This window comes from Berghia stephanieae, chromosome 14 (genome assembly GCF_034508935.2).
Source record: "Berghia stephanieae isolate SIO BIC M18660-M18661 chromosome 14, UCSD_Bste_1.3, whole genome shotgun sequence".
NCBI classification, from domain to species: Eukaryota; Metazoa; Mollusca; class Gastropoda; order Nudibranchia; family Aeolidiidae; genus Berghia; species Berghia stephanieae.
In genome coordinates, this window is record NC_088373.1 from 22,715,072 (window position 1) to 22,741,778 (window position 26,707).

The 26,707-nt window shown below is 35.6% G+C and overlaps 1 protein-coding gene across 3 annotated transcripts in view; it reads left to right on the forward strand.

Annotated features, from left to right (window-relative positions):
* Window positions 1–26,707, forward strand: part of LOC144960014 (cystathionine beta-synthase-like) — a 35,365-nt gene that overhangs the window by 6,800 nt on the left and 1,858 nt on the right. For all 3 annotated transcript variants that reach the window (XM_078892959.1, XM_078892957.1, XM_078892958.1), the window contains exons 6-15: window positions 5,217–5,351; window positions 8,107–8,176; window positions 9,735–9,826; window positions 12,276–12,404; window positions 13,585–13,669; window positions 17,944–18,055; window positions 20,585–20,665; window positions 23,361–23,495; window positions 24,543–24,651; window positions 25,388–25,472. In XM_078892959.1, coding sequence (XP_078749085.1) covers window positions 5,217–5,351; window positions 8,107–8,176; window positions 9,735–9,826; window positions 12,276–12,404; window positions 13,585–13,669; window positions 17,944–18,055; window positions 20,585–20,665; window positions 23,361–23,495; window positions 24,543–24,651; window positions 25,388–25,472 — 1,033 coding nt within the window. The remainder of the gene's footprint in view (window positions 1–5,216; window positions 5,352–8,106; window positions 8,177–9,734; window positions 9,827–12,275; window positions 12,405–13,584; window positions 13,670–17,943; window positions 18,056–20,584; window positions 20,666–23,360; window positions 23,496–24,542; window positions 24,652–25,387; window positions 25,473–26,707) is intronic.

A 26,707-nucleotide genomic window follows, 5' to 3' on the forward strand; every position in this document is an offset into this window, starting at 1 on the left:
ACATCCTTTCTTTTTTCAAGATTATTTTGTCATATAATCGTTGAACCAAGCAGGTTGCTTTTTTTCACGAGTAGGCCTCGGTGTGGTAGTGGTCGTAGATGTTTCACGATCAGGCCAAGTAGATGCTGTTGCAGATGCAGTTGCAGATGCTTCATGTTGGGGGGTGTTGGTGTTAGATTCCGAAACATTTATTGTTGAGGTGTATGGGTTTATAACTCTGCTGTTCCTTGTGTATGATTGTCCATTTTCACCAATCACGTCATATGACCTAAAATCGCGTGTTTGAGTCACATTTCCTTTCTTCCACACTTTTTCTTGTAGAGGTCTGTAGTATACAGATTGACCTCTTGTTAGTGGTACTAGTTCGGTTTTGTTTTTATCATAGTGTGTTTTGACTGATTGTCTACGTTTTAGACGTCTGAGTTTGAGTTGAGGATCGTTGTATTTGTGTTTGAGTTCATTTTTGTTGTTATTGTAAGTTGGAACGAGAGATCTGGTGTTGCGTCCGAAAACAAGTTGTGTTGGACTCACCCCGATGTCTTGTCGTGGGGTGTTACGAATTTCCAAAAGTCCTAAGTACGGATCAGATTCGGCGTGTACAGATTTTTTCATGAGACGTTTGATTGTTTTCACAGCTGCCTCTGCTTTGCCATTGCTTTGGTGGTGTCCTGGCGAGGATTTTAGATGAATGATTTTCCAATTTTTCATGAATTCACGAAAATTGTCCGCAGTGAATTGTGGGCCACAGTCTGAAATTAGAGTTTTGGGAATTCCATATCTGGCGAATTGTTGTTTCAGTTTGGAGATCGTATGAGATGTTGTTGTTGAGGACATGTATTCGACTTCGATGAAATTGGAAAAGTAATCAACGTAAGTCAGATATTGTCGGTTTCCGAACTCCATGAAATCAATTCCCACCTTTTCCCATGGCTTGTCACCTTCGTCATGTTGATGGAGCGGTTCTTGACAACATTTTTGCTTGTGGCGTTGGCATGATTCGCATGCTTCGACCATTTGGATGAGGTCTTGGTTTATGTTAGGCCAAAACACAGTTGAGCGAGCTCTTCGTAAAATAGAATCTTTGCCTAGATGAGATGAGTGAAGTCTCATCTTTATTTCCGTTCGAAGTGCAGGGGGAATTATAGTACGTTCTCCTTTCAGGAGTACACCTTTGTCATTGTCTAGCACGATAGTATCCCTGAAATCGAAGTATGGTTTTAGTTCAGGTCTTAGTTTCATTTTGTCGGGCCATCCATTCTTTACATAATTGGCCATTTCCACGAACACAGGGTCATTGTCTGTTGCTTCCTTTATAGTTTCTATCACCATATCACGAATTTGGGTACAGTTAATCACAGTCATTTCTATTTCCTCACTTTCTTTTACGTACGCACGACTGAAAGTGTCTGCTAGAATAAGTTCATCACCTGGTATGAATTTGTAGGTAATGTCATATTTGTAGATACGCATCATGAGATTCTGAAGTCTTTTTGGTGCCTGAGCGAGGGGTTTGTTCAGAATGTTTCCTAGCGGTTTGTGGTCATTTTCAACAGTTACGTGTCGACCATACGTGTACTGATGAAATCTCTCTAGTGCTACAACGACAGCAAGTAGTTCTTTTTCTATTTGCGCCCAGTTTTGTTGAGTTTTTGTCAAAGCGCGAGATGCAAATTCGATTGGTTTTCCTTCTTGAAGTAGAACTGCGCCTAAACCATCTTTGCTGCTATCTACTTGCAGAGATAATGGTTTTCTTGCGTCGAAGTATGAAAGTGCAGTTGCTTCGGCTACTTTCACTTTGATTAGTTCGAAGGCATGTTGGCATTCTGGTCGCCAAACGAAGTCATTGTTTTTCTTTGTTAGTGCACGAAGTGGCTCAGCTGTTTGTGATAAGTTTGGAATATATCGAGCGAGATACTGAACTACACCGCAGAATAGTTGAACGCCTGGAATGTCTGTCGGAGCAGGCATGTTTGTGACTGCTGTTACTTTCCGAGGATCGGGTTTGATTCCATCTGAGCTTATTATGTGACCTAGAAATTGTATTGATTCTTTCTTCTGTTCTGATTTGTCGTCATTCAATCGTATTTTTCCTTCACATCGTTGTTTCATCAGCGTGATTTTTTGTCGTGGTCTTTCTCTGCTTCATTTTTGTCATTGCCACAACCGAAAACAACAATGTCGTCTGCGACGTTGGTACATCCAGGAAGTCCTTCTAGGTGTTCGTTCAAACGTCGTTGGAAGATTTCACTACTCACTGACAGACCGAAAGGCAAGCGTTTCCATCTGTATCTTCCAAACGGGGTAATCATTGTAGTCATGTCAGCTGAAGCTTCATCCAGTTTTACATGGAAATACGCGTCTCGGACGTCATACTTACTGAATACTTTTACATCTTGAAGCAGTGGTAAGACATCATCTAGTGTTTTGAGTTTGTAATGCTCTCTCATCAGAGCTTTATTCAGTGGAAGCGGATCTATGCAGATTCTAACCCTTCCATTTGCTTTTTCTACAACAGCTGACCCATTCAGTTGGCTTTTTTACCGGTTCAAGTATTCCTCTATCGACAAGAGATGTCAATTCGTTTTCCACTTTGTCTCTAAATGATAGTGGTATGTTTCTACATGGGAGTTGCCTAGGTTTCGCGTCTGGCTGTAGTTTTAATGATGCTGTGCCAAGGTCTCCAATAGAATTGTCAGTTTTCACACTTCTAATGAATTTGTCATTGTTCACTGATATCAATTTCATTTGCTTCATTGTCTCAAGTCCTAATAAGCATGTGTATTCATTTTCTACTACAATGAATTTGACAACGTGTGTCTCTTTAGTTTTGGGATTTGTTAATTTTAACTTTGCTTCACCAAAAGGTATCATCTTGTTTCCATCCCAAATTACTAACTGTTTTTTAGTCGGTTATATCTGTTGTGTGTAGACATACTTTCTGCAGATAGTGTTCACTTCAGCTCCACTATCCAATTGGAATGGCACTTTCTTCGAATTTATCTTCATTTGAGCCGTTAGCGCTTTGTTTTTATTTTGGCTGATAGCCATCACGTAATGATAATTGTAATTACAATCATCGCTGCAGTCAGTGTCATAGTCATATTCATCCCTGACTCCACGTACAGCAGCCTGTCTTGACCTGCATTTCTCTTGGAAATGATTTCTCTTCTTGCATTTTGTGCAAGTTTTGTTATAAGCAGGACATTTTTCTTTTATCCTTTTATGGCTCCGGCCACAGAACTTACAATCTGTTATCCAATTCGATCGTATATGTTGGTTTGAATTTGACGATTGTGGTGACCATGGTGCTCGATGATGAGGTTTTCCTCTGGCTCTCGTGTCTAATTTGTTTATCTTTATTTCTGGTCTTATTGTTTTCATTTGTGTTGTCGTGGACTCATTAGTACGACATATGAGGATAGTCTTCTCTATGTCATGGTCAGGTGTTTGCAGAAGGAGTTTTCGTGTTTCCTCACACCGTATTCCCATAACAAGTCTGTCTCTGAGCAGAGAATCCTCAAGTTGTCCATATTGACATGTTTTGACCAGTTTTCTCAACTCTGAGATGTATCGTTCAATTGATTCCTCCACGGCTGTTGTCGGCTGTTGAATATAAAGCGCTCATAGCATTCATTTGTTTTGCCAATACAGAAAGATTCAAATTGAGACGTTATCTTCATCAGTTGTAAATTTGAATCCATCATAAACATTCATAGCTTCTCTGCCGATGCAGGTGAGGATAGTCGCTATGCGTATCCGTTGTTGTCCATTATCAAGTTCAGTTGCAATTTCATAGTTTCGCCAATCTCGTTTGAAGTGTCTCCAGTTAGTGGCGATATTTCCTTCCATATTGAGAGGTCTCGGTGGCGGAATCGACTTTTCGTCGTGTCATTCCTACTGGAACTCGCACTACGATTTGAAGCCATAGTTGAGATTGCTGCAAATCAAGGGATATAATCATAAAATATGACCTCCAGTCATAAATTGTTTTAGTTGTCTCCCTTTGTTCAAAATAAATTTGGCGGGTTTGGGTAGAGTTGTCTTCTTGTATTTTATTGGGTTGTGCCCCTTGTAACAGTAACTTCGTATTGTTTGTTAGCTATCGATAACAGGTCATGTACACTATAAATAACACGTATGAGGCTTAACTCATCAGATTTATAGGTTTATATAGTTCACTGTACTGTTCACAATAACAAGAAGAATTCCACCGCTGTCACCATGTTAAATAATGATATGGACGTCAGTGTAGTTCGTTTGATAAGAATTTTATTGGACTGAAGATAGGAGAGATGCTCGCCATGGAGTTATCGAGTAAGAGAGAGAGATAGCTGTAGTATCGATTACCTTTCATACTGACATAGTCGGTAATCGCATTCATGCTCACATTCATATTAACTACATCAACATGCATTTTTTGTTTTTTTTTCACATATTCTGAAAGAATATGCTCACCAGAGCATTTTAATCTTTATTTGAAGTCAATCGGGTGATTTTTAACAAAGTTATAGTCAGATGTATGTGAAAGGTATCCAGCGAGTATTCTCAAATTTCCTACTTACTCAACTTTACTAGCTGGTAAAAAATATTTAGAAGTGAAATTAAGCTTTGATATTTCCCGAAGATGTACAAAAAAGGGTTGATTTAACCATGTATGACAAGAACTCATTTTTGGTAACAATTGACCTTCTAACTAAACTTGGCAATATCTCAGTTCAAACCTTTTCACCATCCGACTGATTACGTCATTCACTGTAACAAATGGTTGTGTTTTAAATAGTGCTAGACAGAGAAATGGTCGATATGCAAGAAAAGAATAAATAAATAATAATGTGAAATTGAATGTAAGATTCAATTTAATTACAAAAACAAAATTGTACACCATCTTTCTTTCCTAAAGTGTTGATCTGACTTTGCTGAAAAAACCATTGAAATTAAACTAAACTAAACACACAAGATCTTGTTAGGTAAAGGAGATCAGATTTTTTAAACAAGTCCTGTCTCTCTCTAACATTTGAAACAACATTTTTGGTGGTCGTAGATAGCTCATGTGGTGGAGTCGCGATCTCTCCGGCCGGGTGGAGGTTGTCATACCAGTAAGGTTGCGGGTTCAAGCCCCCATCGCTACCGCAAAGTTTTTATTCTCTGTGGTCTTCTGGCACTTTCCTTCTCACTTCCTTTCTTGTTATTATCTTTTTAAAACACAAAATTGACAGGTGGATGTCCTTAAAGCTCTTGGAGCCGAAATCGTACGGACTCCGACCACAGCTTCCTTTGACTCCCCGGAATCAAATATCGGAGTTGCTCGAAGGCTTGTCCAGGAAATTCCCAATGCACACATGTTGAGTCAGGTAAGCAGAAAAAAAAATAATAAAAAACCAACAAATTAATAATAATAATAATAATAATAATAATAATAATAATAATGATGATGATGATGATGATGATGATGATGATGATGATGATGATGATGATGATGATATTATAATAATACTAATAATGATAATCATAATAATAATAATAATAATAATAATCATAATAATAATGATAATAATAATAATATTAATGATAATAATAATAATATTAATGATAATAATAATGATGATAATAATAATAGACCTATAAATTCTCAGCCAATTAACTGAAATCAGTCAATTCGTCAAATTCAAATATTTTTTAAAAAGGAAAAATAAATGAAGAAGAAAGAAAGAATTCATGAATCGTAGTCGAATGACCCTGAAGTAATTTGGAATGTTCCACAGCGCTACGCATAGCTCAAGGGCCGTTTATATTAACGATAGATATATTGCCAAGGCTAAGCGACGCTTTTTAGAATTGCCGTGTCTGAACACATCCCAGTGAATTTTCACACAGCCTTCGTGAAATTATCTTTTCACTTTCCAAACCTGTTGTGATCCCAATGGTACCCAATTTTATCTGAGCCGCTGAGCGATAAATTTCACTGTTTCGTCTAAGCCAAAATTGACCACATTTACTTGGTAGAACCTAAAAGTATGAAAAAGTTTAATGCGAAAGCCGGAAGTGCATTATGAAGACACCTTCAAATGGAAAGTTATATTTTGTGTGTATGATTGCTACAAGCACATCTCGATTGCCTCACGTTGTAAACAAACTGGTTGACCGTTTCTTCACTGATGTGGGTACCTAATTATAAGAAACAATTGTAAATAGCCAAATTAATTCCCACATAAATTAGTTTTCTGCCATTGTTTTGCTCAAGTGAGCTTGCTGTTTATTATTCATCTCGATTCTTTGGATTTTTCTGATACGATACGAAGAGTTTCAGTGAGGTTCAGTTTCAGTCTGTCAATTTTTATAGAGCTCATTTACAGGTCTATATAATAATAATAATAATAATAATAATAATAATAATAATAATAATAATAATAATAATAATAATAATAATAATAATAATAATAATAATAATGATAATAATAATAATAATAATAATAATAATAATAATAATAATAATAGATAATAATAATGATGGTGATGATGATGATGATAATAATAATAATTATGATAATAATAATAATAATAATAATAATGATAATAATGATAATAATAATAATAATAATAATAATAATAATAATAATAATAATAATAATAATATAATAATAATAATAATAATAATAATAATAATAATAATAGACTCTTATAGAGCGCACGGTATCCTCAACAATGAGGCTCTTGACGCTTTAAACTACATCAACACAAAACAATATAGAAAGTACATAATAATATAATGTGACCTACCACATCAGCACGGGTTTGAGTCAATGGGGACATATTTGCGATTATGGGCTCATTTTAACATTGGTATTTTTGTTTCTAGAGTATTTCCATGACAACGAGGAGAGCATAACTAATTGGGTTATCAGACCTACAAATAAGTACACGTTGATTTACGCAACAAACTGAAACTTTCTTTGTGAGTGGCCAACTGTATGACAAGGGATTTTGTCAGAAAGAAATTTATGATGAAAATTTAATTTAAAGTTGAAATGACTATAATTCCACCATTTTAGCATTTAGATGTTTCCCAAAATGACGATTCATTTGGTTTGATGATGAAAATTAAACACACTCTATGTCACACTTGAGATTAAAAATTCCCCTTTTCTGTGTTTGTTCATGTCGACATAATTCAATATAGGGACGAATGGTCACATTTATTTTACACAATAAAACACGAATGACAAATTTGAAAGCAGACAATGATATAAGATAAAGAGTTTTGAAAGTGTGTGTGAAACAGGGCCAGGCAAACAGAGAGACGAAGCCCATCTCTTGCACCATTCTGATTATTTGGGGTATTTTAATTTTTTTCCTTGTATTTTTCTCTCTCTTCTGTCTGGAACAGTTTTATACACTTTTTTTCAAATCTATGAAAAACAACACATAAACTTAAACCAAGTTTCATACACAGTAGCTTGTGAATGAATTAACGCAGTGGAAAGATTATGGTATCAAATGATAGGAAATGGGCTAAATTTTTGTTCTGTTAATTAACTCTTTCAGCGCTGAGGCTATATTCGCATTTGCGTCACAAAATGGCTGACACCTGATTGAGGCAGCTTGAGAATGACAAGCTAAGATTGAGCTTTTATATAGCACAATATCCGCTATACGTGATCAACGTGGTTTACAAGGGATCCCTGGCCAACAGCAACACTTAACATGAAGGATGAGACATGACGCCTGTCAGGCGATATTACATTTTTTTTTTGGACATAGTCAACGTTGTTAACAGCCAGGTACTCATTTTACACCTGAGTACAATGAGAGAATGTGAGTAAAGAGCCTTTTCCAAGGACTCAACTATGAACCCAGGACCTTCCGATCCGAAAGTGAGTGTCATACCACAAGACCATAAAGTTATAGCCGCACAATAATATATCTACAGATAATGTGCTGGTGTTGCTGTGAATCTGAGATCCATTATACCATCCATTATACTAACCTGTTTGTTTTCCTTTTCTTTTTTTTTCTTGGTGTGTTGCATCCACTCCAATGTGTGTGCGTGTGTTTGTATCATCATCATCATCATCATCATCATCCTATTCCTACCTTCCCTGCATGAAGTATCGCAATGCCAGCAATCCTGTTTCTCATTTCGATGGAACAGCCGAGGAGATTCTGGAGGCGTGTGACAGTATGTTTGTTTTTCTCTCTTAATGCATGTAAAAATAATTCTTTCTGAAAGGGGAAGAAAATGTCTCTTTCATCCTCATATCCTGGGATGTTGTCAGGGGGGTTGGAGGTGTGCGACTATGTGGTCTTGTGGTATGACACTCGCATTCGGATCGGAAGGTCCTGGATTTGAGCCTCACTCATCGCATAGTTGAGTCCTTGGAGAAAGCTCTTTACTCACATTCTCTCTCCGTCCTCAGGTGTAAAATGAGTACCTGGCTGTTAACAGCGTTGTCTCTGTCAAAAAAATTGTAATATCGCCTAACAGGCATCATGTTTCATCCTACATGTTATGTGTTGCTGTTGGCCAGGGAGCCCTTGTATAGCGCTTTGAGCACGTTTAGTAGATATTGCGCTATATAAAATCTCAATTTTTTACCTTTTATCAATCTTTATTGGCTAAAAGGTCTAATGACATGATACTTGCCGACTTGGTTGGGGTGTCTGACCTCCCATAGTGGGCAGGGAGGTCCTTGCTGTGTCTACTATCACCCCTGTATCTGTTTTCCAACTTGCTTTCTGTATTTGTCTTGGAATGAGATTACTTGGTTTTGTTCTGACCCTGGTCGGAGTCCTTGACTGGGCGGGAAACAGTCGAATGTATAGTTATAGTTTTTGGAGATGATTTTTTTTTAAGCAATCCCCTATGTTAAGGTAATCAGTGTTTTGAGACACAGTGCCAGCAATCCCCTATGTTAGGGTAATCAGTGTTTTGAGACACAGTGCCAGCAATCCCCTACGTTAGGGTTATCAGTGTTTTGAGACACAGTGCCAGCAATCCCCTATGTTAGGGTAATCAGTGTTTTGAGACACAGTGCCAGCAATCCCCTATGTTAGGGTTATCAGTGTTTTGAGACACAGTGCCAGCAATCCCCTATGTTAGGGTTATCAGTGTTTTGAGACACAGTGCCAGCAATCCCCTATGTTAGGGTTATCAGTGTTTTGAGACACAGTGCCATCAATCCCCTTTATTAGGGTTATCAGTGTTTTCAGACAAGACAAGTCCCTTGGCTTTTGGGGGTTTTTTTTCTTCTATTAGGATTAGCAATGTTTATTTTTGTCCCAAGAGACTGTATGGAAGGCTTCGGCGATCATCGTAATCGCCACCGCCACCTCCACCATCATCATCATCAACATCAATATCATCATCATCATCATATCACCACCATCATCATTGTGGGTAACACCACCATCATCATCATTATCATCATCATCATCATATCACCATTATCATCATCGTCGTTTTCACCATCATCATCACCACCACCACCATCATCATCATCATTATCATCTTCATCATCATCACCACCACCACCATCATCATCATCATCATCATTATCATCTTCATCATCATCACCACCACCACCACCACCACCACCATCATCATCATTATCATCTTCATCATCATCACCACCACCACCATCATCATCATCATCATCATCATCATCATCTTCATCATCACCACCACCACCACCACCACCACCACCACCAATAATCCCAATACACCAATATCTTGACAGATAAAATTGACATGGTTGTGGCCAGTGCAGGGACAGGAGGGACCATTGCCGGTATCAGTCGTAAGATCAAGATGAAATGTCCGAGTTGTAAGGTAAGAGCGAGACCAATGTCACATGATGCATTTCATAATTATAATATTAATCATAATCAGAATCATAATAATAATAATAATAATAATAATAATAATAATAATAATAATAATAATAATAACGATGATAATAATAATGATAATGATGATAATAATAATAATTATTATTATTATTATTATTATTATAATAATAATAATAATAATAATAATAATAATAATAATAATAATAATAATAATAATAATAATAATAATAATAATAATAATAATAATAATCATGATCATAATCATAATCATAATCATAATAATAATAATCATAACAATGATAATAATAATGATAATGATAATAATAATTATTATTATTATAATAATAATAATAATATTAATAATTATTATAATAATAATAATAATAATAATAATAATAATAATAATAATAATAATAACAATAATAATAATAATATTAATAATGATAATAATAATAATTATTGGAAATTCGTTTACAGATGTGGCATACATAATAATGTATAAATATAAAGTTAAGCATTTATGTAGCAATGACTATCTCACCCAAATCTGTGTGCCTCAATTTCGCTCTCGAAGAGCCCAAATTCGTGACAAAATATGGTATGCGGCCGTTTCGTATTTGCTAATTTGAAAAATTCATTACCACGCTTTTTATCAATAAATATGTCTTAAATTTGGCACACAATGAGTAAATAGGTCAGTTTAGATTATGTCAAGCGACAAAACTTGTGCGATTACTAGAAAGCCGTTAAAAACAGAATGGTTGTGAGTGAAATATTTCTAAAACTATCAAGAGCAGAGATTTTGTCGCGAATAAGGTTATATATGCATATTTCATCTATTTATTTTTCAAATTTCATCGGAATATGGTAAGTACTTTTCACGTATTATCACAAAACATCAACCCAAATTACGCTTCAATGGGTGAGAAGGGGAGACAACCATTTTCCCGCCATCGCTTGACACGCATGCGACGTCTTCGAGGCAAGGCTGCCAGATGGCCAGGCTTTCACCTAACCAAATTCGATTTAAAAAGTGACTAAATAGATACTCGCATGATTTTCGCTACTAAGACTGACCCCCTTAAAAACTAATGGAATTTGACAAACATAAAATTGAATAGACTTGGATAAAAGTCACTGAGGCAAAAATAAATAACTAAAATTTAATAAAAGAAATATAATTCTATCTTTGGCCACACGCGTGGCCATCTGGCACCTCAGCCGTCAAAGTCTATTTTTGGACATATTTTAATTTTGTGACGTCATAGAGGTGCTAAGCTTGTCGCTATTGTATTTTGTCTTACTAATCAGTTGATAATTCGACTTTTTAACAATTTTTGACCCCTTTGAAATAGACTCGTCCAATTTCTCTTTTTCTCACAGTAGATAAACACACACACACACACATACAGCTCTAAAACAATACAAATTAGAGCTCTTCTGATGTTTTCATCATATTTTCTGAGAAATTTGCCCTAAAATTGCCAAGTTTCAATCTCTTATTCCAAGTATTAACTTCTGTTGATCATGATTATACTTGAAATATTTTATATATAAATATATATGTATATAAATTTTAACAAAGTGAAATATTATATTGTCCCTATGACCCCTAGTTTGAATTTATATGTAAATGTATATTTTAAATAAAGTATAAATATAGAATTAGGAATTAATAGCGACACTTTATATATTAATTTTATAAGTTGAGATGATTATTCTTTTGGCCTCTTGTCTGAACTTGTGAATGTATATTTAAAAAAAAAAAAAGTTTATAATTTAAATCAAAGTTGCACATTAAAAATTCGAACACTATGTGGTAAAAATGAATTAAGGTGACGTGTTGTCTTTAGATTCGTTATTTTGATACGTAAAATCCAAACAAGGCAACCGGATGTCATAATGAATAATAAGCTGCTATCAGCTGTGGGCTGTAAATTGTAAAAAAGTAGTGTGCAAAAATGAATGTAACAGCTTCAAAAAGGGACAAAATATTGATTATCGAACATTTCGGGCTGATAATCCTTCTTCAGCCATAAGCCAAAATAGTTAAAACGTAAATACGTCGTGTTTAATCCAGATTGATGACCCAAAGCTTGTTGACAGTTTTCACTGTCGTATTTCCCAACTTGAAGTGCGGAGAACCGTTCCATCATCTATGGATCTTGTTGACAGTTTTCACTGTCGTATTTCCCAACTTGACGTGCGGAGAACCGTTCCGTCATCGATGGAGATTTGACATTTTGACGTTTTAACATTTGACTGGCCGTCTCCTCTATTCACTCATCGAAGTGTGAATTGGGTCGATGATGTTTTTGTGATAATACCTGGAAAGTACTTGTCATAATTCAATGAAATTTGAAACATCAATAGCGCTTTGGGCCCCTGTGACGAGTCTGACGAGTTTTGTGTGATGTTTATTATTACAGGTGATTGGGGTCGACCCCATCGGGTCCATTTTGGCCCAGCCAGACAACATCAACAAACCCCTGGACAAGCCTTTTTACGAGGTGGAGGGCATCGGCTATGACTTTGTACCGACCGTCTTGACCAGAGATGTGAGTTGACCTTTGGTATTCTATAGCTATGTTATTTGTTTTGAGTGTTTTTTTTGGTTTTTTTTTTAACATACGGAAATATTTTGAAAATAAATATTCAGATATGATTTTTACAAAGGTGTATGAAAATTTTTCCACGAATTTTGATCTACATGTGTATAACATTGGCAAGTCGGGCACCAACAACCAAACTCATTTATGAGCTTGAATTGGAATTGTCGAAATGGACAATACTTTGCGTTGGCTTTAAAGAATTATGATTAAATCTACGAAACCACAAAGGTATTTTAAGATGTTTCCAAGGGGCAAAATCTACATGCACATAATCTTGGCAAGTCTAGGCAGGCGTTTTTTTGGGATGCTTTTTTTTTTTTCTGTATTTTTCTCTCTGCTTTGTCTGACGCTGTTTCATATCAGACTTTTCCACAGCCTTTATCTTGTAACACTAGTAGTTGTGTTGTCCTTAACAGCGTTTATCTTGTAACACACTAGTAGCAGTATGGTCCTTCACAGCCTTTATCTTGTAACACTAGTAGTTGTAAAGTCCTTCACAGCCTTTATCTTGTAACACTAGTAGCTGTATAGTCCTTCACAGCCTTTATCTTGTAACACTAGTAGTTGTATAGTCCTTCACAGCCTTTATCTTGTAACACTAGTAGTTGTAAAGTCCTTCACAGCCTTTATCTTGTAACACTAGTAGTTGTAAAGTCCTTCACAGCCTTTAGGCCTCTATAGTTTTTCCCAGTTTCTCTAGCGTGAAACGACCAATGGCAATTGATCTCGGTCCCTTTGCGTGTGAAGCGAGTGCTCTACCAACTGAGCTATCGGGAAACCATCATATAACAGTGCCTGCTCCTCAATTTATCACTTTAACTTTAATATTATTAAGGTTGGTGCATATTAGAGGAATGACATCGTCCGCCACTGTTCAGTGACTAAACTTGAAGCTGGCTACGAAGCAGTTCTTAGGGTGGAGGAAGACTTTCGAAGCTGGGTTGATGACATAAATTTGGAGGTGTAGCCATACGCTGCTACTACTACTACTACTACTACCACTACTACTACTGCTACTACTACTACTACTACTACTACTACTACTACTACTACTACTACTACTACTACTACTACTACTGCTACTACTAGAGGGATGATAAAGCGATTTATTATTCATTCATTTCAGCTGGTTGACAAATGGTACAAATCAGAAGACAAAGAGTCCTTTACAATGTCCAGACGACTCATAAGGGAGGAAGGATTACTCGTTGGTCAGTAAGAATCCTTTTGTTGGGTCAATAATTTCTGGCTCTCATTATCAGGACAAATTAGGGGGAAACTTGAGCTTGGGGTTTTATATAGCACAATATCCACTAAACGTGCTCAAAGCGCTTTACAAAGGGTCCCTAACCAACAGCACCACGTAACATGTAGAACGAGACACAACACCTGTTAGGCGATATTGCAATGTTTTTTCCAACCGAGGCAACACTGTTAATGGCCAGGTACTCATTTTACACCTGAGTACGATGTGAGTTAAGAGTAAGAGTCGTTTCCAAGGACTCAATGATGTGCTGAGTCAGGCTTGAACCCAGGACCGTCCGATCCGAAAGCAAGTGTCTTACCACAAGTCCACATCCTTACAAAGGGAAGGTATTGGTGTAGGATTAGAATTACAAATTAAAAAATTAAAAATTAAATTAAAATTGAGCTTTATATAGCGCAATATCCACTGAAATGTGCTCAAAGCGCTTTACAAGGGGTCCCTGGTCAACAGCAACATTTAACATGTAGGACGGGACATGACGCTTGTAAGGCGATATTACAATTTTTCGGACAAAGACAACGCTGTTAATGGCCAGGTACTCATTTTACACATGAGTACGGTGAAAGGATGTGAGTAAAGAGCCTTTATCAAGGACTCAACTATGCGCCGAGCGCGAGGCTCGAACCCAGGACCTTCCGATCAGAAAGCGAGTGTCATACCACTAGACCACATAGCCGCATTGACTCCAGCTACAGAGTTATTTCGCCTCTTTGATGCAATGAATCTTGTTGAAAAGGAAAGTTTAGTTCCTTAGATGGTGTATTCGGGACTTTGGAGAATTTGTGGATCATGGTGATGGCATGTTATTGATTTGAAAAAGACTTTTACTTTTTTCCCTTGGAAAATACGAATTAAAAAAAATATCGAGTAGTCAATTCTGGATTGGTTGTAGAAAGAAGTAGTAGTAGTAGTAGTATTAATAGTAGTAGTAGTAGTAGTAGTAGTAGTAGTAGTAGTAGTAGTAGTAGTATTAATAGTAGTAGTAGTAGTAGTAGTAGTAGTAGTAAACCTCGCAGTCCGAATGATGCTTGCTGAGAATTGTGCGGTTTAGTCATAGTCGATGAGTATATCTGCTCTCTCCATCCATGTTGTTAATTGTTTCCATTGGTCTCGGTCCTGGGCCAGAGTTTTGAGGCTGTCAAGATCTTGTTGTGACTTTAGTACGGAGGGCTTTCAGTATTTCTTAGTTCTTCAGGGATTAATTCGGCCTCATCAGAATCCAGGAATTTCTGATATGTAGAGAGATCCTGGTTCAGGGTAGTTACTATTGGTGTTGATGGTCTCCCTGCATATTTGTTGCCATGAAGGAAATAGTCTGAATGAGCAGCACGTAAATTGAGACAGGTAGCGTAATAGTTCTTGGCATGTCTAGTCGGAAAATACGGTGAATGATGTATCAATGTTTTAACTGTTTTTGTTGTCGACTGAAGAAGAGTTTCGAGCCCAAAACGTTCTGTGTTTTGTGATTTTACATTATACAGTCCACAGGGGACGGTTTGGGTCTAATTATAAGGAAAATCCTTCAAAAAATTGATTTTGAGATTTTGGTGGAAAAAGATATTTTATTGACTGAGATATAATATTATTGAAGTCCCAACTTCTTAAAATAGACTACAAAGGCATGAAAAACACAGTTGAAAAGGGTACAGGTAGTAATAAAAGTGTCAAACGTTTCTGAGAATTTATTCAATTAAATTGTCTGAATATTTCCACAGTTATCACAGAGATAATGTAGTATGTCAGCATAGAGAGATTTGATTTATGTGTATTTTGAATTATAATCCAAATTATAAATTTTTAACGTCAGTTTTGTCATACCATTTTGATTCTCAAATTTGTAATGTTCTAATAAGAATTCCATAAAACCGAAAGCTGTAAAATCTCTATGGTGACACACTATGCTACAATGTTGATAAGAGGAAAGAATATGGAGGTCATTCCTTTATTAGTTTTTGTGGAACGTTTGCCACAAGATTGTTATATTTTTTAATGCCAGACCCCCAAATTAGGTTGCAAAACGGGTACCAACAGTTATTTTATATTTTTCACCAAAAATGTTATTTTTTAAAACTTATAATGACGATACAGAATGATGAAAACCCCCCCAATAAAGTTAATTAAATTTATTTTTAGAAAAGACCCAAACCTTCCCTTAACCCATTGCTGCCCATGCATAATCTGAAAAACGTGTCTCTTGCAGACCATGCGAGGGGAGATAACTCTACAAATGGCATAGTACACTTCATTAAAAAATTCATTGCAAGAATGTGAGGCATGCTAGAAACAAAATAAAAGCAGTTTTGGAAAGAAGAATGAATGGCCTTAAATTTGATGTATTATTTTGGACTATTGATTTATATTTTGAATTTGAAAAAAAAATTAAAAGTTGAAAAATATGTAATAAAGTTAAAACTTGAAATCCATTGTCAATGTCATCAAAATTCGCATCCAACTTAACCTCAATGTCTGATTCAGTGTCTGAATGAGCACTATCATCGTCACTATCCAATAACAAACATTGATCACGTCAGAGAATTGAGGAATTCAAACGCCATTCCAGAAAAGAAAAAAAAAAGGATGTTACCACAACTGATTTGGTCGACAAACTTCAAAAAATCGCAGCAGACAAATGAATTGAGATAAAAACAATCTGGAAATTTCTAGTTTCACTTTCACTCTTTCTCTACTTTCGTTTTCAAAATAAAAAGAAGTGGTTCTACACACGTTTTTAGTTTACGGGTTCAAAGATGCTGGGAACCTGGCAGGCTATATCGGATGATTTGAACTGTCGGAGATGTTTTCTGAGCTGGCGATTACGGGCGATTTGGGTAGCAATGGGTTAAGAGCTTATTATTCACTTTGAGTGGCAGCAAGTGTGGCTATGTGGTCTAAAGTTTTGACACTTGCTTTCAGATCAGAAGGTCCTGGGTTCGAGCCTCACTCAGCGCATAGTGGAGTCTCTGGAAAAGGCTCTTTACTCAAATTCTCTCACTGTACTAAGGTGTAAATTGAGTTGCTGGCTGCTAACAGCATGTCTCTGTTGGAAAAAAAATTGTAATATCTCCTAACAGGCGTTATGTCTCGTTCTATATGTTATATGTTGGTGTGAATCAGGGGTCATTTGTCAAGAATACGATTAGTGGATATTGCACAATAGAAAACCTTAAATTTGTTTTGGCAATATCACATTATAATACAATTTTAGAAATGCCTTTTTTGTTCCATGTTTGGTATTTTATTATTTTTTTCTTCTTCTTCTTCTTTTTTGAATCTGTTGTATTCATTTTTGTACATGACTTAACTCTTTGCGTGCTGAGGCTGTATTGGCATTTCCATCACAAAATGGCTGACACCTGACTGAGGCAGCATGAGAATGACAAGCTGAGACAATAGGACATTCGGACAATCTCAATTAAACCGCCGCCCCCCCCCCCCCCTCCCCCACTTGGGCTAATTGAATGTTCTGATGAAAGGAATGATACCATTGGTTCAATTTATAGTACTTTTGTAGAAAGTTGGATTGGATTACATTATTATTTTTGTCTTTCAAGACTGGCCGCATTATGCGGCCATTGGCCAGTAGAACAGTGTGGCCAATGGCAATGAAAGAGTTAAGCGTCTGAGGCTTTCAGGGGATGGAACAGACCTCCCATAGCGGGTTTGGAGGTTAGGAGGTACGTGCTGTGTCTTCTATCACCCTGTATCCGTTTCCTAATTGCTTTCTGTCTTTGGCTTGGAATGAGATTACTTCGTCTTCTCTTGACCCTGGCTGAGAGGGAAACAGTCGAATGTATAGTTTTAGTTTTGGGAGATGATACTTTTTTCCTTGTAAATCATCTCTCTGTTATGGACTGTTATTTATTTATTTATTTATTTATTTTTATCTTTAACATATGATTTTTAAACATTTGAATGTATTCTTCGTGAGATCTTGTGCTGGTGTCTCGGTGAGATTTTTAGGTGATCTCAAACCTAAGTACATTGATAGTGTGCTCTTGGAATCTACATCTATTTCCTATTTGAACAAATTCCCCCTTTGTCTTACTTTTTCTTGAGTGCTTTAATTGTAATTCTATATCTTTTTACTCTCCCATTTTCTTCCTTTTTACTTGCGATGATATGACCTCAATGTGTTGCAAGCGCCGTAAAACTCTTAAAAACAAACAAACAAAACCGAATCCTTTGACACGTTTTTGTTTCCATTTCTTTCATTTCCAGGTGGGAGTTGTGGGTCGGCTGTGTACTGTGCTATTCAGGCCATCAAAGACGCAGGACTTAAGAAAGGCGACAGATGTGTAGTCATCTTACCAGATTCCATCAGGAATTACATGTGAGTCGGGTGTGATGGTCAGTGAAGGCCCTGGAACTCCCCTTGGTGGCTGGGGAGGTTGACTGACTCGCATAGAGAGAGGGAGGGGGAGAGTATTATTATTATTATTATTATTATTATTATTATTATTATTATTATTATTATTATTATTATTATTATTATTATTATTATTATTGTTATTATTATTATTATTATTATTATTGTTATTATTATTATTATTATTATTATTATTATTATTATTATTATTATTATTATTATTATTATTATTATTATTATTATTTTTATTATTATTATTTTTATTATTATCATTTTTATCATTCTTTTTGTTATTATTACTATTATTATTATTATTATTATTATTATTATTATTATTATTATTATTATTATTATTATTATTATTATTATTATTTTTATTATTATCATTTTTATCATTCTTTTTGTTATTATTACTATTATTATTATTATTATTATTATTATTATTATTATTATTATTATTATTATTATTATTATTATTATTATTATTATTATTATTATTTTGTTATTATTATTATTATTATTATTATTATTATTATTATTATTATTATTATTATTATTATTATTATTATTATTATTATTATTATTTTTATCATTCTTTTTGTTGTTATTATTATTATTGTTATTATTATTATTATTATTATTATTATTATTATTATTATTATTATTATTATTATTATTATTATTATTGTTATTATTATTATTATTATTATTATTATTATTATTATTGTTATTGTTATTGTTATTATTATTATTATTATATTATTATTATTATTATTATTATTATTATTTTTATTATTATCATTTTTATCATTCTTTTTGTTATTATTACTATTATTATTATTATTATTATTATTATTATTATTATTATTATTATTATTATTATTATTATTATTATTATTATTATCATTTTTATCATTTTTGTTATTATTATTATTATTATTATTATTATTATTATTATTATTATTATTATTATTATTATCATTCTTTTTGTTGTTATTATTATTATTGTTATTATTATTATTATTATTATTATTATTACACTTCAGTGCTGATTATACTTCCAAGCATCCAAATTCTTTAGCCCTCACTTTCGGACCACAATTGATACAAACAGATGCTTGTAGAAAACTATAAGAGAATGGAATGCATTTCCAGGTCACGTCATCATCAGATGATTTGTCTTCACATGACCTCTTAACCGCCAATAATTTCCCTTTGTTTTGCTATTGTTTTATAAAGCAGTTATTGAAAGTGTCTTTGTCATTTTGTATAACAGCTTGGGGAGGCAATTACTTAACCGTTTTGAATAATCCATTAAATGCTATATAAATGATGTTGACGATATAGATCTTTTTTATATGAGAGTAAAATAACTAAAATAATTAAATGACCACCATCATCCACTAAGGCAATCAGTAATTATGTCAGGAAGGAGTGGTCACCCTTTCTCTATTTCAACTACAACGATAGACACCGAAAATCTTTTCTACCATCCAGGCTGTATGATAACAAGCAATAATAATTGTATTTTCGCTTTTTTACTTCCAAATAATGTAAATATTAATTTATTTGTTTTGCAGTCTTGTCAATTAAAAAATTATAGTGATAATTTTAACTATTTTACATTGTTGGAATTATTCATGTATGAAGCACAAATCTGGTTGTAGAATCGCTTCTTATTTATATATGCATCATATTTCCATTATCTATTCATCTTACTGTGTATAATTATACTACGTCTGTACAAAAAAATAATTCCTTTTTTGGATGCAATTAAGTATTATTATATTATATTATATTATATTATATTATATTATATTATATTAGATTATATTATATTATATTATATTATATTATATTATATTATAGTATTATTGTTACTACAGATTTGATTCTTGGACCAATCGGCCTTGTGCATCTTATTGACTCAGATTAAAAAATAAGAAGATATCTGCACCCACAATTTGATAAACCAAATGAAATATTTATGAGTTACTTGCTTAAGAAGACCACCTGAGTGTTAGTATCAGCCAAGGCGCAATCACTCACTAATCTAAGTGGATATTGTGCGGCTATGTAGTCTAGTGTTATGACATTCGCTATTTGATTGGAAGGTCCTGGGTTTGAGCCTTGCTTGGGCGCATAATTGAGTCCTTGGAGAAGGCTCTTTACTCACATTCTCTCTCCGTACTCAGGTGTAAAAAGAGTGCCTGGCCGTTAACAGCGTTGTCTCTGTCCGAGAATATTTTTTTTATTATTGCCTAAAAGTAAAAGGCGTCATGTCCGTCCTACGTGTTGCGCTATATAAAAAAAGCTCATAATTAATTAATGATTAATTGCATTGTATAAACCTAAGTTTCTTTTGTTTCTTTTTTTATTTAATGTTTAAATCTACATGGTCTTTGTGATATTATGCCAATATTATTGTAATGAAGTTTTGGTTACTTTGTCTTGCTTTTTAAAAACTTTTTTTTTTTTAATGTTCATTTTCAGGACCAAGTTTCTTAAAGACGATTGGATGAGTGAGAGGGATTTCTTGGACACCGATCTCCTGTCAAATGCCGCCCCTGAGTGGTGAGTCTTGGTAGTGGGGATAGTGGTGGTGGAGGTGATGGTGATAATGGTTTTGGTAGTGGAGATAGTGGTGGTGGTGGTGGAGGTGATGGTGACAATGGTTGTGGTGGTGGTGGAGGTGATGGTGATAATGGTTGTGGTGGTGGTGGAGGTGATGGTGATAATGGTTGTGGTGGTGGAGGTGGTGGTGATAATGGTTGGTGGTGGTGGAGGTGATGGTGATAATGGTTGTGGTGGTGGTGGTGATGGTGATAATGGTTGTGGTGGAGGTGGAGGTGATGGTGATAATGGTTGTGATGGTGATAATGGTTGTAGTGGTAGGGTTACTGATGGTGGAGTTGATGGTGATGATGGTTGTGGTAGTGGGGATAGTGGTGTTGGAGGTGATGGTGATAATGGTTGTGGTGGTGGAGGTGATAATGCTTGTGGTGGTGGATGTGATGGTGATCATGGTGGTGGATGTGATGGTGATCATGGTGGTGGAGGTGATGGTGATCGTGGAGGTGATGGTGATGGTGATCATGGTGGTGGAGGTGATGGTGATCATGGTGGTGATGGTGATGGTGATCATGGTGGTGGAGGTGATGGTGATCATGGTGGTGGAGGTGATGGTGATCGTGGAGGTGATGGTGATGGTGATCATGGTGGTGGAGGTGATGGTGATTGTGGAGGTGATGGTGATCCTCTCTAAGTCATAAAACCTGAATGAAAAAAACAATGAAAGTTTGATGCCAGGCCACATACTCAGTAGGATTTGAAGTGATATTGACAACTAATTGTGAAGGTAAATCAGGGGTCGCAATCAATCTTGGAGAAGGTCACTCCAAAATTTAACCAAGGCTGGGCATGACTCTTTAGCTCAAAAGAGCAACAAGCCTAGGAGTGAATCTCCAAAATAAATCCTGATCCTCCAAGTCTGGGTGTTTGAATTGGGCCATCAGCCCGATACATTTAAAAAATGAAACGTTACAGAAATCGCAACAAATGTTGCAGCCCGAGGTTCACCAAGGAATCAAGAGGCTTGAGTCCAAAGTAGGTCAAGATGCTCAGATTGCCTCAATTGACTCAGGTGTATATTAGTGTCTGACTGTAGGTATTGATGGATTTTGTACAGAGTTGTGGTACCAAAAAAAAAAAAGGAATAGAAGGATGACTAACATTGAGTTAAAAACTTTAAGAAATGAAAATTTAGTTCCTTATTATGGCGTGCTCGGGGAATGAATAAAGCATTGTTGTTAAAAAAGGTATTAAGGGTAGTTAATCTATGGAATTATACTATATTCAGTGGTACCAACCTCGCGTTAAAAATGTGCATTCTTACGGATTTTTGCTTATTGTACACATTTTGCTCAGAGGTGTACGTATTGTTAAATTTATATTATTTAACAATTTTTAACAATCATACACTCTTTTATTGTACTTAAACACTTTAATCTCTTTGTTGCCAAGGACGTTCATATAGGGAGTAAAATATAGAATTATCTGGGTGGGTGATATCAGATTTATAAGTGGATTCTGGTCATTAATTTAAATTATCATTAATGATATTGCTAGTATGGTCTAATTGCCCGTCATCAAATTTAGTGGTAATTATAGTTGTTGAAGGATTGTACACACTTTTTCTAAATCTTAATTCATTTTGACTCTTGATTGAACACATTGTCATGGGCTGGGGTTGTCAGCACTGGATATGACCGTCTGGGTGGGGTTGTCAGCACTGTAGATGGCCGTCTGGGTGGGGTTGTCAGCACTGTAGATGGCCGTCTGGGTGGGGTTGTCAGCACTGGATATGACCGTCTGGGTGGGATTGTCAGCACTGTAGATGACCGTCTGGGTGGGGTTGTCAGCACTGGATATGACCGTCTGGGTGGGATTGTCAGCACTGGATATGACTGTCTGGGTGGGATTGTCAGCACTGGATATGACCGTCTGGGTGGGGTTGTCAGCACTGGATATGACCGTCTGGGTGGGATTGTCAGCACTGTAGATGACCGTCTGGGTGGGGTTGTCAGCACTGGATATGACCGTCTGGGTGGGGTTGTCAGCACTGGATATGACCGTCTGGGTGGGGTTGTCAGCACTGGATATGACCGTCTGGGTGGGGTTGTCAGCACTGTAGATGACCGTCTGGGTGGGGTTGTCATCACTGTATATGACTGTCTGGGTGGGGTTGTCAGCACTGTATATGACCGTCTGGGTGGGATTGTCATCACTGGATATGACCGTCTGGGTGGGGTTGTCAGCACTGGATATGACCGTCTGGGTGGGGTTGTCAGCACTGGATATGACCGTCTGGGTGGGGTTGTCAGCACTGTATATGACCGTCTGGGTGGGGTTGTCAGCACTGTATATGACCGTCTGGGTGGGGTTGTCATCACTGTATATGACCTACTGGGTGGGGTTGTCATCACTAGATATAACCGTCTGGGTGGGGTTGTCAGCACTGTAGATGACCGTCTGGGTGGGGTTGTCAGCACTGTATATGACCGTCTGGGTGGGGTTCCTGACCTCCCATAGTGGCCACTTACTGTGTCTTCAATCCCCCTATATCTGTTTTCCAACTTGCTTTCTGTATTTGTCTTGGAATGAGATTACTTGGTTTTGTCCTGGCCTGGTCCTGATGAACTTGCTGAGAGGGAAACAGTCAAATGTCTAGATAGTTTTGTTTTTTTCCATTGTTCACATATCCATCAAGGTGGTGGGACCTGAAAGTGAATTCCTTAAAGCTGAAGGCACCATTGACGGTGGTAGAGACGGTCAACATTCAAGAAACATTGGACATTCTCAACAAGGAAGGTTTCGACCAGGTGCCAGTCGTCGATGGGTGTGGGTAAGTTAATGTGTTTGAAAAGTTTCTCATTTTCACGATTTCCATCTGGAAAAAGTTGTGAACAAAAATGAATATAATAGCTTAAAAAAAGAACAACAAAATGCCAAACACGGAACGTTACGGGTTCTAAACCCTTCTTCAACCAGTAACAGAAATAATAAAAATTTCATTAATACAGAGTTGCCTACTTCAATTTCAAAAATTCGTCGTCTCCAAAGGGGGAAAAATAAAAATGCACTTTAAATAGCTTTAAAGTTAACAATTTTTCCTCAGCATGGTCCAAATAGCTCTAAAGTCCTGAATATAGGTTCTAAGAAGCTAAACTTTTCTTCTCAACAAGATTTATTGAGTTTAAGAGACGTATGCAGCTCTGTAGCTGGAGCCAAAAATTCGTATTTCTATGACTTTTTCGTAGTACCAGGCAGGTGTGTTAATGCATCCTGGGGTTGAAATCCACACAGACAGTGGAGAAATAATTGTCTGGGATTTAGTAAGGCAGAAAAACTCATCATCATTATCATTGGGGGCGGCGTGGTTCAACATGCTTTGTGCCCTAAAGGTACAGAGTTTGATCACCGACCTTGACCAAGACGCCTAGCTCTAGCTCAATTTGCACGCTGCACTGCGGGTGACGCCTGGGTTATTCCAGTCTTCCCTTGGAATTGACCCTAGAAACAAATTTCCCCTATGGGATGAATAAAAGGATTTTAAATTATTTTTATTTATTTAACATTGTCATCATCATCATCACCACTGCAACCACAACCACCATCCTATTATCACATCTTTCTTTCAATCCTAGATTTTTCCAATATTTTTCCTGAATTTTGTCTCTGAAAAGTTGGCAATCAATCCCATTTTTATATCATATTTAAATAAGGGTGCAAATAATACATTATGGATGAATGCAGATTTTTTTTTTTTCTCATTTTGAAGTCATCTTGGAAAATGTTCATATTATTTGCTTACTGCTTGTATTAAGTAGGAATGCAATTTAAGAAAGAAAAAAAAAATTAAATTCAAACTTTTTGTTTGGTTTAACTTCAGAGGCATCCTGGGAATGGTGTCTGTTGGCAACATGATGACACAAGTGGTCAGAAATAAGGTCAATACTAGTGACCCCGTGTCAAAGGTCATGTACAAACAGTTTAAACAGGTATGTGCATTTTACTTTGCAACGCCTTTCAATCTGGAAGTCTCTCTCGGTCTTTACCAGAAACGCTCGTACAAATGAGTGCTTTGAGTCTAGACTGAAGATAGAATATGTTAGATTAATTTTCCCTTACTTAATATTTCAAAATTCTCATATCACCTGTGTCTTGTAAAGTGCCGCTTTACATGTTAGGTGGATATTGGCACTATATAAATTTTATTAATTAATTTATTTATATTATTAATTTATATATTTATATTATTTTATTTATTCATTTTATTAATTTGTTTATTTATATTATCCATTAATTTGTTTATTTTACTAATAAATTATTTATTTTATTAAGTTATTTATATTATTAATTAATTAATTTATTTTATCAATTTATTTATCTCTATATAATTATTTAAATTAATTACTTTATTTATTCTATTAATATATTGATCTATATTATTAATTGATTCATTTATTTTATTTATTTATTTACTTAGTTAATTAATTAATTTATTTATATTATTTATTTATTTATTTATTTTATTCATTAATTTATTTTATTATTTTGTTTATTTATATTATTAATTTATTTATTTATCTATATACTATATTATTAATTTATTTATCTGTATTATTAATTTATTTTATTAATTTGTTCATTTATATTATTAATTAATTTATTTATTTTATAAATTGATTTATATTATTAATTTATTTATAAAAACTGTTTTCTTGTTTATCTTAGATCAACCTGGAAACTCCTCTAAAGCAGTTGTCTAGAATCTTGGACACGGACCATTTTGCATTAGTAGTGCAGGACCAGAGGCAATGTGAGTTGTGTTTCAGTTATTCCTGTTATTTTATTGTTTGTTTTGTTTTTGTTTTGGTCGTTCATTGATTAAAACCATCAGCTTCCAAGACATGCTTTTTGATCATCCAACTTGTGTGTGATTGTTTGTAATAATTTGTAGATCGATGTGGCCATTTTGTAATCCAGCGTTGTCAACTTAACAGCACGTCACTCCCACACCTACCAACCCTTCTGCTTTTGGCGGAATCATTCCTATTTTCACTCTTCCTTTCTGCTACTCCGCCATTGTCTCTATCTGAAATTCTGATTTTCAAAATTGATGATAAAAAAAAAAAAAGGGTGGGGGGAGGGGAATCAATTGCACTCATACCCCCCCCCCCCCCAATATGTAGTTTTGTTAGTTGTGCGAGAATGCTGTGTTACTTTATGTGTTTGGTGACAAATTCCTATTTCTTGTCTCAAATTCCTATTTTCGGACGTCCTGATTTCACTTTCCGAATTTTGAAAGGTTGGCAGGTCTGTACTCCGTACACAAAGCTGTTCAAAGTGACAAATTGCAGATGAGGCAGTGGTGGATGATGGAAATCTTAAATGGTGCCAAACAAAACAGGAAGAAAAACACAAGTTCGGGCGCTTAAATGACCTAAATAGTGTCGAAAGCGCTGTTAAACACCTAAAAACAAAAAACAAAACAAAAAGACAAGTTAGAAAGGCAGACTGACTTTTTGGGTGTTTTTAAAATTTTTATTCATGTATTTTTCTTTCTTTTGTGTCAGGGACCGTACACATGCCACACCTTTTCAGGTTTCTACAAATATGTTTACTGCATTTATGCCTACTTGAAACTTATCTAGATTTAATCAAACTATTTTGAATTTTGTGGCAGTTGTGAGTGGAATTTTCCACAAAGGTAAACAGTGGGGGTGGATGGAATTTTCCACAGGTGGTCCATGGGTGTGAGTGGAATTTTTCACAGGATGAGTGGTGGGATGGATGGAATTTTCCACAGGATGAGTGATGGGATGGATAGAATTTTCCACAGGATGAGTGGTGGGATTGAATGGAATTTTTCACAAGGTGAACAGTGGGGATGGATGGAATTTTCCACAAGATAAGTGATGGGCGTGAGTGGAATTTTCCACAAGGTGAGTGATGGGTGTGAGTGGAATTTTCCACAAGGTGAGTGATGGGCGTGAGTGGAATTTTCCACGAGGCGAGTGATAGACGTGAGTGGAATGAGTGATGGGCGTGAGT